General features: G+C 40.4%; 1 protein-coding gene across 4 annotated transcripts in view; it reads left to right on the forward strand.

Annotated features, from left to right (window-relative positions):
- Positions 1–12,367, forward strand: part of FRY (FRY microtubule binding protein) — a 424,933-nt gene that overhangs the window by 410,781 nt on the left and 1,785 nt on the right. For all 4 annotated transcript variants that reach the window (XM_073795022.1, XM_033843712.2, XM_019936771.3 and 1 more), the window contains 2 exons: positions 8,249–8,359; positions 11,869–12,071. In XM_073795022.1, coding sequence (XP_073651123.1) covers positions 8,249–8,359; positions 11,869–12,071 — 314 coding nt within the window. The remainder of the gene's footprint in view (positions 1–8,248; positions 8,360–11,868; positions 12,072–12,367) is intronic.

Raw genomic sequence — 12,367 nt, forward strand, 5'->3', positions numbered from 1 at the left:
GTTGAGCTTATCATATGGTTTTTCTCCTTCAACTTGTTAATATGGTGTATCACGTTGATTGATCTGCATATATTGAAGAATCCTTGCTTTCCTGGAATAAACCACACTTGATCATGCTGTATGATCCTTTTAATGTGCTGTTGGATTCCGTTTGCCAGTATTTTGTTGAGGATTTTTGCATCTATGTTCATCAGTGATATTGGCCTGCACTTTTCTTTCTTTGTGACATCCTTGTCTGGTTTTGGTATCAGGGTGATGGTGGCTTCGTAGAATGAGTTTGGGAGTGTTCCACCCTCCGCTATATTTTGGAAGAGTTTGAGAAGGATAGGTGTGAGCTCTTCTCTAAATATTTGATAGAATTTGCCTGTGAAGCCATCTGGTCCTGGGCTTTTGTTTGTTGCAAGATTTTTAATCACAGTTTCAGTTTCAGTGTTTGTGATGGTATGTTCATATTTTCTATTTCTTCCTAGTTCATTCTCGGCAGGTTGTGCATTTCTAAGAATTTGTCCATTTCTTCCAGGCTGTCCATTTTATTGGCATAGAGTTGCTTGTAGTAATCTCTCATGATCCTTTGTATTTCTGCAGTGTCAGTTGTTACTTCTCCTTTTTCATTTCTAATTCTATTGATTTGAGTCCTCTCCCTCTTTTTCTTGAGAAGTCTGGCTAATGGTTTATCAATTTTGTTTATCTTCTCAAAGAACCAGCTTTTAGTTTTATTGATCTTTGCTGTCGTTTCCTACATTTCTTTTTATTTATTTCTGATCTGATCTTTATGATTTCTTTCCTTCTGCTAACTTTGGGGTTCTTTTGTTCTTTCTCTAATTGCTTTAGGTGTAAGGTTAGGTGGTTGAGATGTTTCTTGTTTCCTAAGGTAGGACTGTATTGCTATAAACTTCCCTCTTAGAACTGTGTTTGCTGCATCCCATAGGTTTTGGGTCATTGTGTTTTCATTGTCATTTGTTTCTAAGTATTTTTTGATTTCCTCTTTGATTTCTTCAGTGATCTCTTGGTTATTAAGTAGTGTGTTGTTTAACCTCCATGTGTTTGTATTTCTTTCAGATTTTTTCCTGTAATTGATATCTAGTCTCATAGCATTGTGGCCGGAAAAGATACTTGATACGATTTCAATTTTCTTAAATTTACCAAGGCTTGATTTGTGACCCAGGATATGATCTATCCTGGAGAATGTTCCATGAGCACTTGAGAAGAAAGTGGATTCTGTTGTTTTTGAATGGAATGTCCTATAAATATCAATTAAGTCCATCTTGTTTAATGTATCATTTAAAGCTTGTATTTCCTTATTTATTTTCATTTTGGATGATCTGTCCATTGGTGAAAGTGGCATGTTAAAGTCCCCTTCTATGATTGTGTTACTGTCGATTTCCCCTTTTATGGCTGTTAGTATTTGCCTTATGTATTGAGGTGTTCCTATTCTGGGTGCATAAATATTTACAATTGTTATATCTTCTTCTTGGATCGATCCCTTGATCATTATGTAGTGTCCTTTGTCTCTTATAATAGGCTTTATTTTAAAGTCTATTTTGTCTGATATGAGAATTGCTACTCCAGCTTTCTTTCGATTTCCATTTGCATGGATTATCTTTTTCCATCCCCTCACTTTCAGTCTGTATGTGTCCCTAGGTCTGAAGTGGGTCTCTTGTAGACAGCATATAGATGGGTCTTGTTTTTGTATCCATTCAGCCAGTCTGTGTCTTCTGGTGGGAGCATCTATTCCATTTACATTTAAGGTAATTATCGATATGTACGTTCCTATTACCATTTTCTTAAGTGTTTTGGGTTTATTATTGTAGGTCTTTTCCTTATCTTGTGTTTCCTGCCTAGAAAAGTTCCTTTAGCATTTGTGTAAAGCTGGTTTGGTGGTGATAAATTCTCTTAGCTTTTGCTTGTCTGTAAAGGTTTTCATTTCTCCATCAAATCTGAATGAGATCCTTGCTGGGTAGAGTGATCTTGGTTGTAGGTTTTTCTCCTTCATCACTTTAAATATGTCCTGCTAGTTCCTTCTGGCTTGCAGAGTTTCTGCTGAAAGATAAGCTGTTAACCTTATGGGGATTCCCTTGTATGTTATTTGTTGTTTTTCCCTTGCTGCTTTTAATATTTTTTCTTTGTATTTATTTTTTGATAGGTTGATTAATATGTGTCTTGGTGTGTTTCTCCTTGGATTTATCCTGTATGGGACTCTCTGTGCTTCCTGGACTTGATTAACTCTTTCCTTTCCCATATTAGGGAAGTTTTCAACTCTAATCTCTTCAAATATTTTCTCAGTCCATTTCTTTTTCTCTTCTTCTTCTGGGACCCCTATAATTCAAATGTTGGTATGTTTAATGTTGTCCCAAACGTCTCTGAGACTGTCCTCAATTCTTTTCATTCTTTTTTCTTTATTCTGCTCTGCAGTAGTTATTTGCAGTATTTTATCTTCCAGGTCCCTTATCCGTTCTTCTGCCTCAGTTATTCTGCTATTGATCCCTTCTAGAGAATTTTTAATTTCATTTATTGTGTTGTTCATCACTGTTTGTTTGCTCTTTAGTTCTTCTAGGTCCTTGTTAAATGTTTCTTGTATTTTCTCCATTCTGTTTCCAAGATTTTGGATCATCTTTACTATCATTACTCTGAATTCTTTTTCAGGTACACTGCCTATTTCCTCTTCATTTGTTAGGGCTGGTGGGCTTCTGCCTAGTTCCTTCATCTGCTGTGTGTTTGTCTTCACATTTTGCTTAACTTACTGTGTTTGGGGTCTCCTTTTCACAGGCTGCAGGTTCGTAGTTCCCATTGTTTTGGATGTCTGTCCCCAGTGGCTATGGTTGGTTCAGTGGCTTGTGTAGGCTTCCTGGTGGAGGGGACTAGTGCCTGTGTTCTGGTGGATGAGGTTGGATCTTGTATTTCTGGTGGGCAGGTCCACGTCTGGTGGTGTGTTTTGGGGTGTCTGTGGCTGTATTATGATTTTAGGCAGCCTCTGTGCTAATGGGTGGGGTTGTGTTCCTGTCTTGCTAGTTGTTTGGCATAGTGTGTCCAGCACTGTAGCTTGCTGGTTGTTGAGTGGAGCTGGGTCTTGGCATTGAGATGGAGATCTCTGGGAGATTTTTTCCGTTTGATATTACATGGAGCTTGGAGGTCTTTTGTGGACCAGTGTCCGGAACTTGGCTCTCACACCTCAGTGGCACAGCCCTGACTCCTGGCTGCAGCACCAAGAGTCTGTCCTCCACACGGCTCAGAATAAAAGGGAGAAAAAGGAAGAAGGCAAAATAAAATAAAGTTATTAAAATAAAAAATAGTTAAGAAGAAAAATTTTTTAAGTAATAAAGAAAATAATATGGACAGGCAGAACCCTAGGAGAAATGGTAAAAGCAAAGCTATACAGACAAAATCACACACAGAAGCGTACACATACACACTCATGAAAAGAGAAAAAGGTAAAAAAATATATATATCGTTGTTCCCAAAGTCCACCTCCTCAATTTGGGATGATTTGTTGTCTATTCAGGTATTCCACAGATGCAGGGAACATCAAGTTGATTGTGGAGATTTAATATGCTGCTCCTGAGGCTGCGGGGAGATATTTCTCTTTCTCTTCTTTGTTCTCACAGCTCCCAGGGGCTCAGCTTTGGATTTGGCCCCGCCTCTGCGTGTAGGTTGCCTGAGGGCATCTGTTCTTTGCTCGGACAGGATGGGGTTAAAGGAGCAGCTGATTCGGGGGCTCCGGCTCATTAAGCCCCGGGGGAGGGAGGGGTATGGATAAGGGGCGAACCTGCAGCGACAGAGGCCGGTGTGTGTTTTCCCGGGGAAGTTCTCCCTGGATCCTGGGACCCTGGCAGTGGCGGGCTGCACAGGCTCCCCGGAAGGGAGGTGTGGAAAGTGACCTGTGCTCGCACACAGGCTTCTTGGTGGCGGCAGCAGCAGCCTTAGCGTCTCATGCCCGTCTCTGGGGTCCACGCTGATAGCCGCGGCTCATGCCCGTCTCTGGAGCTCGTTTAAGCGGCGCTCTGAATCCCCTCTCCTCAGGCACCAGAAACAATCGTCTCTTGCCTCTTAGGCAGTTCCAGACTTTTCCCGGGACTCCCTCCCGGCTAGCCGTGGTGCACTAGCCCCCTTCAGGCTGTGTTCACACAGCCAACCCCAGTCCTCTCCCTGGGATCTGACCTCCAAAGCCCGAGCCTCAGCTCCCAGCCCTGTCCGCCCCGGCGGCGAGCCTCTCGGCCTGGTGAGTGCTGGTCGGCACCAATCCTGTGTGCAGGAATCTCTCCACTTTGCCCCACGCACCCCTGTTGCTGTGCTCTCCTCCGCGGCTGCGAAGCATCCCCCCTCCGCCACCCGCAGTCTCCACCCGCAAAGGGGCTCCTAGTGTGTGGAAAGCTTTCCTCCTTCACAGCTCCCTCCCACTGGTGCAGGTCCCGTCCCTATTCTTTTGTCTCTGTTTATTCTTTTATCTTTTGCCCTACCCAGGTACGTGGGGGGTTTCTTACCTTTTGGGAGGTCTGAGGTCTTCTGCCAGCATTCAGTAGGTGTTCTGTAGGAGTTGTTCCACGTGTAGATGTATTTCTGATGTATTTGGAAGGTGATCTCCACGTCTTACTCTTCCACCATCTTGAAGCTCCTCCTATGATACTGTTAATGAATAAGAACTAGATGATTCTAGGCTTTTAAGCTACCTTGTCTATGATCAATTCTTAACATCTTGACTTCTTGACATTTTTTTTTCTCATTTTCAGAAAACATACCTCTAAATCCAATTTATATATAAATCAAGTCATATCAGGAGTACAGGAACTGGGCTTGAAGAAAATCCTTGTGACCAAATAAAACAGATTCCCACATTTTCAAAAGGATCTTGAATCACCAAAACATAGATATATCTATAAAGACTTCTAAAGGGATTATTTTTAAAACCTGGATATCGGAAAATATTTGGGGGGGGGGAAGTTTTAACATTTTCCTTGAAAGGCTTTTTTCACTATCTTTTTGGAACTCTAAATGCAAACTACATCCAAGCCTGTGGCCTAGGAAAAGATTCTGGGGTGATAAATATCAATGCAGCTTGGACTAGCCTACCTAGAAAGGAGAGTGTAAGAAGGACACTGAGAACTGGTGTTCATCAAGCTGTCCGTCTCCCAAGAAACACAAGTGTGTGCCCTGAGCGTGGAGTGGAAGGAATTCGTTGACAATGAAATTCCTCGGTACCAGGCTCATTTGCCTTCACTGAACAGAGAAGATTTTTCTTTAACTGACTTGATGACCTGGGATTACAACATTCTTTTGGAAAACAGTAAAAAAGATAGCCGTTTTCTTCACATAAGACCATGTAATTTACTCAGCACTTGCTTCATTCCATGCTTCTGCAAAGTAAATTCCATGGTATAAGCAGTTATGTACTAAGGTTCATACTAAACGTTTCAATCAGATTTGACGTTTTCTAAAAAGTCTTCACAGTGGCAACTCTGTATATGTAGACTTAAAACTCTGGCCCTGTACTCCTTTCTTGTGTGACATTGTTTTTCAGTGCATAAGGTTTGGTTATAAAAACTTCTAGCACAGTTAAAGTTTTCTTGAAAATAGTAAATACCTCGGGTTGTGTAATCTGTAACATGGCCCAGTTACAAATTTATAATATTCTAGACTAACATCAGTTCTAGATTACTTTTAGAAATTGTCTACTGGGGAAAAAAATTATAAAAACTAAAATGCAAGATTAATTGTCATATCTCACACTTGTTTGGGAGTATAAAGACAATGTTCAGTCCTTTGAAATAACAATATCTAGCAGTCCTGTAAAATATTCTCAACGTGGAAGGCAACCTGACTCTAAAGAAAATGCCACTTAGATTGTTAATTATATTCTATGCTAATTGGATAGTCATAGCATAGTAGATATGAAGCCAAACATATTAAAGACTCTGCCTTAACCTAGCAATAGTGTAATTTGTTTGGGGCTGTAGTTCTTTCAGATTAATCAGTTGGTCTCCTCACAGTTTTACTATGTTTACTATGTTACTATTCATATTTCAACACTAAAATCTTCAAGCAATATAAGTTTTCACTTATGGTCTCCAAGACTGACAAAGTCTAAATTAACTAATCAGAGAATCTAAAAGATCACAAATTATGTTTTTTCAATGACATGTTTCCCATTAGAGCTTGTTTTTAACTGGACTGCTGTGCATGTTGAATGGGTACAACATTTGCAACCATTTATCACGTTGGGGCAAGCGATGCTAATACGGCTGACGGCTGACGGCTGACGGTTCTGCTCTTAGAAGAGGGCCGTGCTTTCTGTTGCATGCATTACACTGACCCTGTACTTTCTTTCCTTTCCTTTGTTTCCTGTGCCATGCTTGCTGTGTAGCAAATGGAATCTCTTGCAGTAAGTTAACTTTCTTTCCTACTCTTTGTCCATTTAGGCATGGACCCATAACAATCTTATTTTTACTGTTACTATTATATCTCTTAGCATGTTTTCCCTTTTTTGTTTCATTTTCTTTTATTTGGTAGACTGAGACATGTAGTTTATTAGCATTCTGGGCTGCTTTCCTCCCAAAGTAGAAACCTATGTTGCTATGAACTCTCATGTTATCACTAGAATATTTTTAGAAATAACTACCATTATCTGACACTTAGAAAAGTCAGAGTTTTCATATCTAGGTTTCACCCTAAATTGTGAAAGGTAACATTTTGTTTTTAAACAATACTTTTTTTGTCTGAGAGTCTCTGGCAGTTGTCTTTTATACCAGATTTTGAAAAGGTTTCCACAAAGGCAAGTTTAAATTATCATAAAATGTGTTACTAAAACAACCAAACATCTAGTTTGGGTTAGCAAACGAGTGTAGCTACTTCTTTACACTTAGGCTGGTTACCAGCATTGAGAGATCAAATAAATCTAAGTAGAATTGCTTTTTCCCCCTAAGGGCCAGGGAGAGAGGAGAAAGAAAACTCCATCCAGCATGGTCTTAGCATGAACTTTAGTCACTTTTAAAATTAGGGTCAAGAGTATGTTAATAATACTATTAATGGAATATGCTTCCTAAAAACCTAAATTTAAATTCTTGTCATTCCTCTCCTTAAACTGATTTGGGGGGAACAATTTTAAGTCACGTCAGTGGCTCTCCTTAAACTGATTTGGGGGGAACAATTTTAAGTCACGTCAGTGGCTCTCAATTCTTACTGAGTTCTTTGTAGTCCTTTAGTGAAAGAAAGGCCCTATTTATCCTTACTTAACCACATTTGAAAGCTGAACAGTGAAGTGTTTGGTTTAAGCCACATATCTCACCCACTTTCAGTGGTGACTGCTGAGCCATTAAATTCTATCTAGTGAAGGCTGTCCTTTTCCTCTAGCAGAATCCCATCTGCTACCTAGGAGCTAACCCTTTCTTGGGATAAGACAGGCAAAGTTTAGAGGCCATTGAGCAGATACAGCTCAAAGAGTGCTATGATCATTGGTGTTGGAATTACTCATGGTTTATTCTTCCCTTACAGTACATGTAAGCTGTATAATGAAAACATGTTCAATTCCAGAGGTGTCTATAGAGTTCCAGGGCCATTTTGTATGCATATTTTTTAACGTTCTTTCCACAGAAAGTTTTGCATGCTTTCATGATTTCTCCTTTTTGTAAGCATTTCGGGCCCTTTTTATATCTCTTTAATTCAACAAATTTGTTGAGCACTGAGTAGAAGCATCATCATTAAACCTGATGCAGCACCTTAGACAGTCACGTGACGCTTGTGTTTACACAGACTTTAGGATGAGTGCCTACACCCTAAACGTCAGCCAGAGTTGTCACAAGGAATAATCTCCCAAGTGTCTGCTGAATTTATAAATTTAACACCTAGAACCACTTAATGCTGTGCCTTTTAAATATACCTTTAATAAAAAGAAATTGTGTTCAAAGATGTATAGCTTATAAAAATTAAGACTGCAGTTATAATTTGTAGATATTAAACCTGTAATTTAATTGGCGAATATAATGGAAATTTGGCAGTTCACTAAGTCCCTTTATAGCTAGCTACTGCTTCTTTCTAATTAGTCATCCTCCAGGAGCTGTTTTATTCTATATTACACAGTGAATTTCTCACTGATAGTCATTGATTGGATTTATTGTTCTGTTTTATTTAGAATGGTAACAACTAGTTATGGTTCCTTGATTTAAAAAAAAAAAGGTGCATTAATCTCCACTAAGATTTCACTTACTGTACAAGAATGATCCTTAATAACTCTTTCTTCCCATGCAAATTCTCTCTTTAGCAACTGGAACTGTGTCAGAGGCTGTATAAGCTACACTTCCAGCTGCTGCTGCTTTTTCAGTCGTACTGTAAGCTCATCGGCCAGGTGCACGAAGTCAGCTCCATGCCAGAGGTGAGCCTGCCCACTCCCGACCCCAGGTCCTGCCATGAGTATCACTGCTTTCCTTTTGTTCTTCCTCCTGCCAGTTTATAAATGTCCAAGTGATTTTATTCCCACATAATCCTTTCACTCAAGCACAAGTCTTAAATACCAGTGTCTTATATTTATTTCCATGCTCACGTGGCAGTGCCAGGACTAGGGTGAGGCAAGTGACATACCTGGACACAAAATACAAGGACGACCTTCAGGGTGAGCCCCTCCCTGAATGCTGTGCCGAGGGCCTCACTTGCCTCCCCCTGGCCCTGTGTCTGAGGATCCTTACTTGAAAAAGTTCCTTGTGTTACGGTTTTTCTGACCTCTAGCTGTTCATACTTGATCCTACATTGAGGTAAGAAGGAAATAACTACATGATGTTTGACTCTCTTCAGCTTCCCTGCTCTGCCTAGCATCCGGATGCATTAATACTTTTAATGTAAAAGGTAAAGTAACTTGAGCATATAGCTTCTGAGTGAGCCAAATTTTTCCTAGACTTGAAAAAATACTACTGCAGTGTAGTAGATGAAATAATGGTGGTGTACACTGGATATTGTGGAAGCTCAGAGGGTGAGTGCCTAGTTCAGCTGGAGACAAGGAGGTTGAAAGAGGAAACTTTCTGGAGATCACACCTGATTCTTAAAGGATGAGTTAGAATTAGAGAGATGAAGTGGGGGGTAAGGAGGAATGTTCCAGTAAGAAACAACAGCGTGGGCATAAACATGGTAGTGAGAAAGAGAGAGGAACTACAAGTACAGGCAATTGAGGATTGCTAGACTATAAAATGCAAACCAAAAGGAACGATGGACTAAGGCGGAAGAGATAAGTAAGGTGAGATCACGCAAGACGCTGCACCTGTGAGTATTTTAGTTAGATCTTCACGGCAGGGATGTGGAGGGTGGATTTGGTGACAATTAGACTGGAGACAGACAGACCAGTCAGTTATGAGGCCGCTGAAATAGCTCAGATAAGAGGTGAGAGTTTGAACTAGGACAGAAGTGCTAGGTAAGGAGAGGGAGGAAACGTGGGAGATATTTTAGGACAAAAGGTCACTGAAACTGATGGGGTTGTGGCGGGAGGAGTGGGGGACGATGCTCAGGTCCCCTCTCAGATGAGCTATGTAACCACAGTGCCACAGCTAAGACAGGGATGTCGGAGGAGGCCTGACACAATTGTACATCCACAGCTCCTGCCTGCTCGTCAGTGACCGACTCTGCCTGCTAGATCCCATCTTGCATGTAGTTAAATACAAGGATCTGCTGCTAAAGGTGCAGATGTGCTGTCAGGGAACAGTCATGAGTCCATGAAACAATCCCATTGCAAGCAGCGGAGTGAGGCTGGAGCCTAGAAACCTCATGTCTGAGTTGGGGGTAGGGGAGGAGGAGACAGAATGACAGCCATTTAACCATAATTATTACTCAGTGTGGAAAAAAGGAAAAGTGACTATAGTTTTTAAATATACAGTTCACCCTTGAACAACATGAGTTTGAACTGTGAGTCCACTTACCTATGTGGATTTTTTCAATAAATATATTGGAAATTTGAAAAATCTCACAAACATACCTAGAAATAGATATGTCGTGACTACATAAAATATATGTAGACATACATATAACATACAAAATATGTATTAATGGACTGTGTGTTATCAATAAGGCTTCTGGTCAACAGGGGGCTGTTAGTAGTTAAGTTCTAGGGGCGGGGGGAGAGGGTGTGGGTGGGTGGAACCAGAAGTTAGACCGTGCCTCTAACCCCGAGTTGCTCAAGGGTCAACTGTCCTTTCACAGATCCCAATTTCAAGGGAGACAGGAGTCAGACATCGTTGTTTATGAAGAGCTCTTCACAAACGAGTTTTCCTCCACAGAATCACAAATTATCAGATAAAAGAAAAGACAGTTGATGACTGGGATTTGCCCCATTGTCAAGATAAGCTTTACTCTTCTGGAAAGTAGGAACCGAGCCCTCAGAGTCCATTCTCTGCTCCAAAAATAGAGGACAATGCACATGCAATTCACATGTCATTTTCCATATTAAAAAAGTAATTCACGTTTCACTTAAGAGTAGTAAATTACATGTTTCATACTGTGTGTGTGTATATAATTATTTTAAATCTAATAAATTTAAAGTGAATTTTTCCTTAATTATTTTAAATCTAGGTAAGTTTTAAATACTTTACACACACATAATTTAAAACTTACCTAGGGCTTCCCTGGTGGCGCAGTGGTTGAGAGTCCGCCTGCCGATGCAGGGGACATGGGTTCGTGCCCCAGTCCAGGAAGATCCCACATGCCGCGGAGCGGCTGGGCCCGTGAGCCATGGCCGCTGAGCCTGCGCATCCAGAGCCTGTGCTCCGCAACGGGAGAGACCACAACAGTGAGAGGCCTGCGTACCGCAAAAAAAAAAAAAAAAAAATTACCTAGATTTAAAATAAGAAATTCACTTTCACACTTAAAAACTATATGTCTAAGACACTCTAACAACTTATGTAAAAGGATTACCTCCTTGAATTTTGAACGTGGGGCTGGAGTACAGAGTTGTATTTAATCGGCATCTGTGTGAAGACAGTCCTTGAGGGCTTCAGTTCTATACCTTGTACAGTGAGCAGGCTGGGAATGAAAACAGGTAAAGATGCTGGGTAAATCAACTTTTCAAAGAAACTGGGCATCCTCAGCTTACATGACAAAGGGAAACAAAAAACCTTTAAATTCATCTCAGTTTCTTTTAAATGCTCTTGAGGTCAAACTGCAAAAGAGCTGTCTTCCACTGTACACTTTGGAGGCACTAAGAAGTGACACAGGTTCTCTTTATGATTTACTTTTTAACAGCTCAGAATCTTTTCGTTCCAGTAATTCTGAGGGAAAATATCTCTTACTTGTAACATGAATACTAACATTACATTGAGATTTTTCCTCCTCCCTCTTAAAATTATGTCTTTCATCTTTTCCCGTGGCATAGGAGTAGGGAGAAAAGTTTATTCTTCAAACAGCATCTGTGTTCATAATTAAATTTATTGGGCACTTTTGTGCCAAGCTGTTTGTTTAATCTTTAAAATAACCTGAGAGGTGGGTAATACCTTCAATCTCACAGATGATAAAACTAAGGCACGTAAAAGTTTGTTTACTTGACTATGCAGTAGTCAATAATGCAGAACTGGCATCTAATAAACCCAGCGTTATCCAACTACCGAGCCTGTTCTCTTGTGCATTTTACTTCTACGTATGCCCTTCTGCTTAAATAGACGACATTTTAAAAGGAGTCAATCTTTTATATAAGGAGAGCATCCCAGCTGTTGATATAGTTGAATACAATGCATTCAGCCCCATAACCCTACATATACCACGCAGTACGGTTTCATCTGTCCTATTTTAGTTTACCGAGATATTAAGCTTCTGCTTAACCAGACCTCATACAAATTTTTTTTTACTTTGGGGATGTAAAATCCAGCCTGCAACTAAATACAGTAAAAATACTTTTTTTTTTTTTAACAGCTGCTAAATATGTCCAGGGAACTGAGTGACCTAAAGAAAAACCTGAAGGAGGCTACTGCAGCCATCACAGCCGACCCTCTCTACATAGAGGGGGCGTGGTCTGAGCCGACCTTCACGTCCACTGAAGCAGCCATCCAGTCCATGCTCGAGTGCTTGAAAAACAACGAACTTGGCAAGGCTTTACGGCAAATCCGGGAATGCAGGTGACGCTACTATTTCTATTTAGAGACGGTTAAAGGAAATGCATGCCTAATAGTTACTTTGTCATGGCTGGGGACTAAATCACTACGGAAGGAACACCGAGATGTTTATATAAACCCTTCTCAGATCCTTCCCATTACCATGCCAGAAACATCAGATTTCAGGACTTATTGTTTGAAGTGTTGGTTTCGGTTCTGGTCATCTCTAAAATGTTCAAACACTTCAAAGTATATGCCAACATAATTTTAAAACTAATTATTTGAATGTAGCCTCTTTGGGTTTTTTCTCCCTACATTTT

The sequence above is a fragment of the Tursiops truncatus genome, chromosome 18 (assembly GCF_011762595.2).
Source record: "Tursiops truncatus isolate mTurTru1 chromosome 18, mTurTru1.mat.Y, whole genome shotgun sequence".
In the NCBI taxonomy this organism is placed as follows: Eukaryota; Metazoa; Chordata; class Mammalia; order Artiodactyla; family Delphinidae; genus Tursiops; species Tursiops truncatus.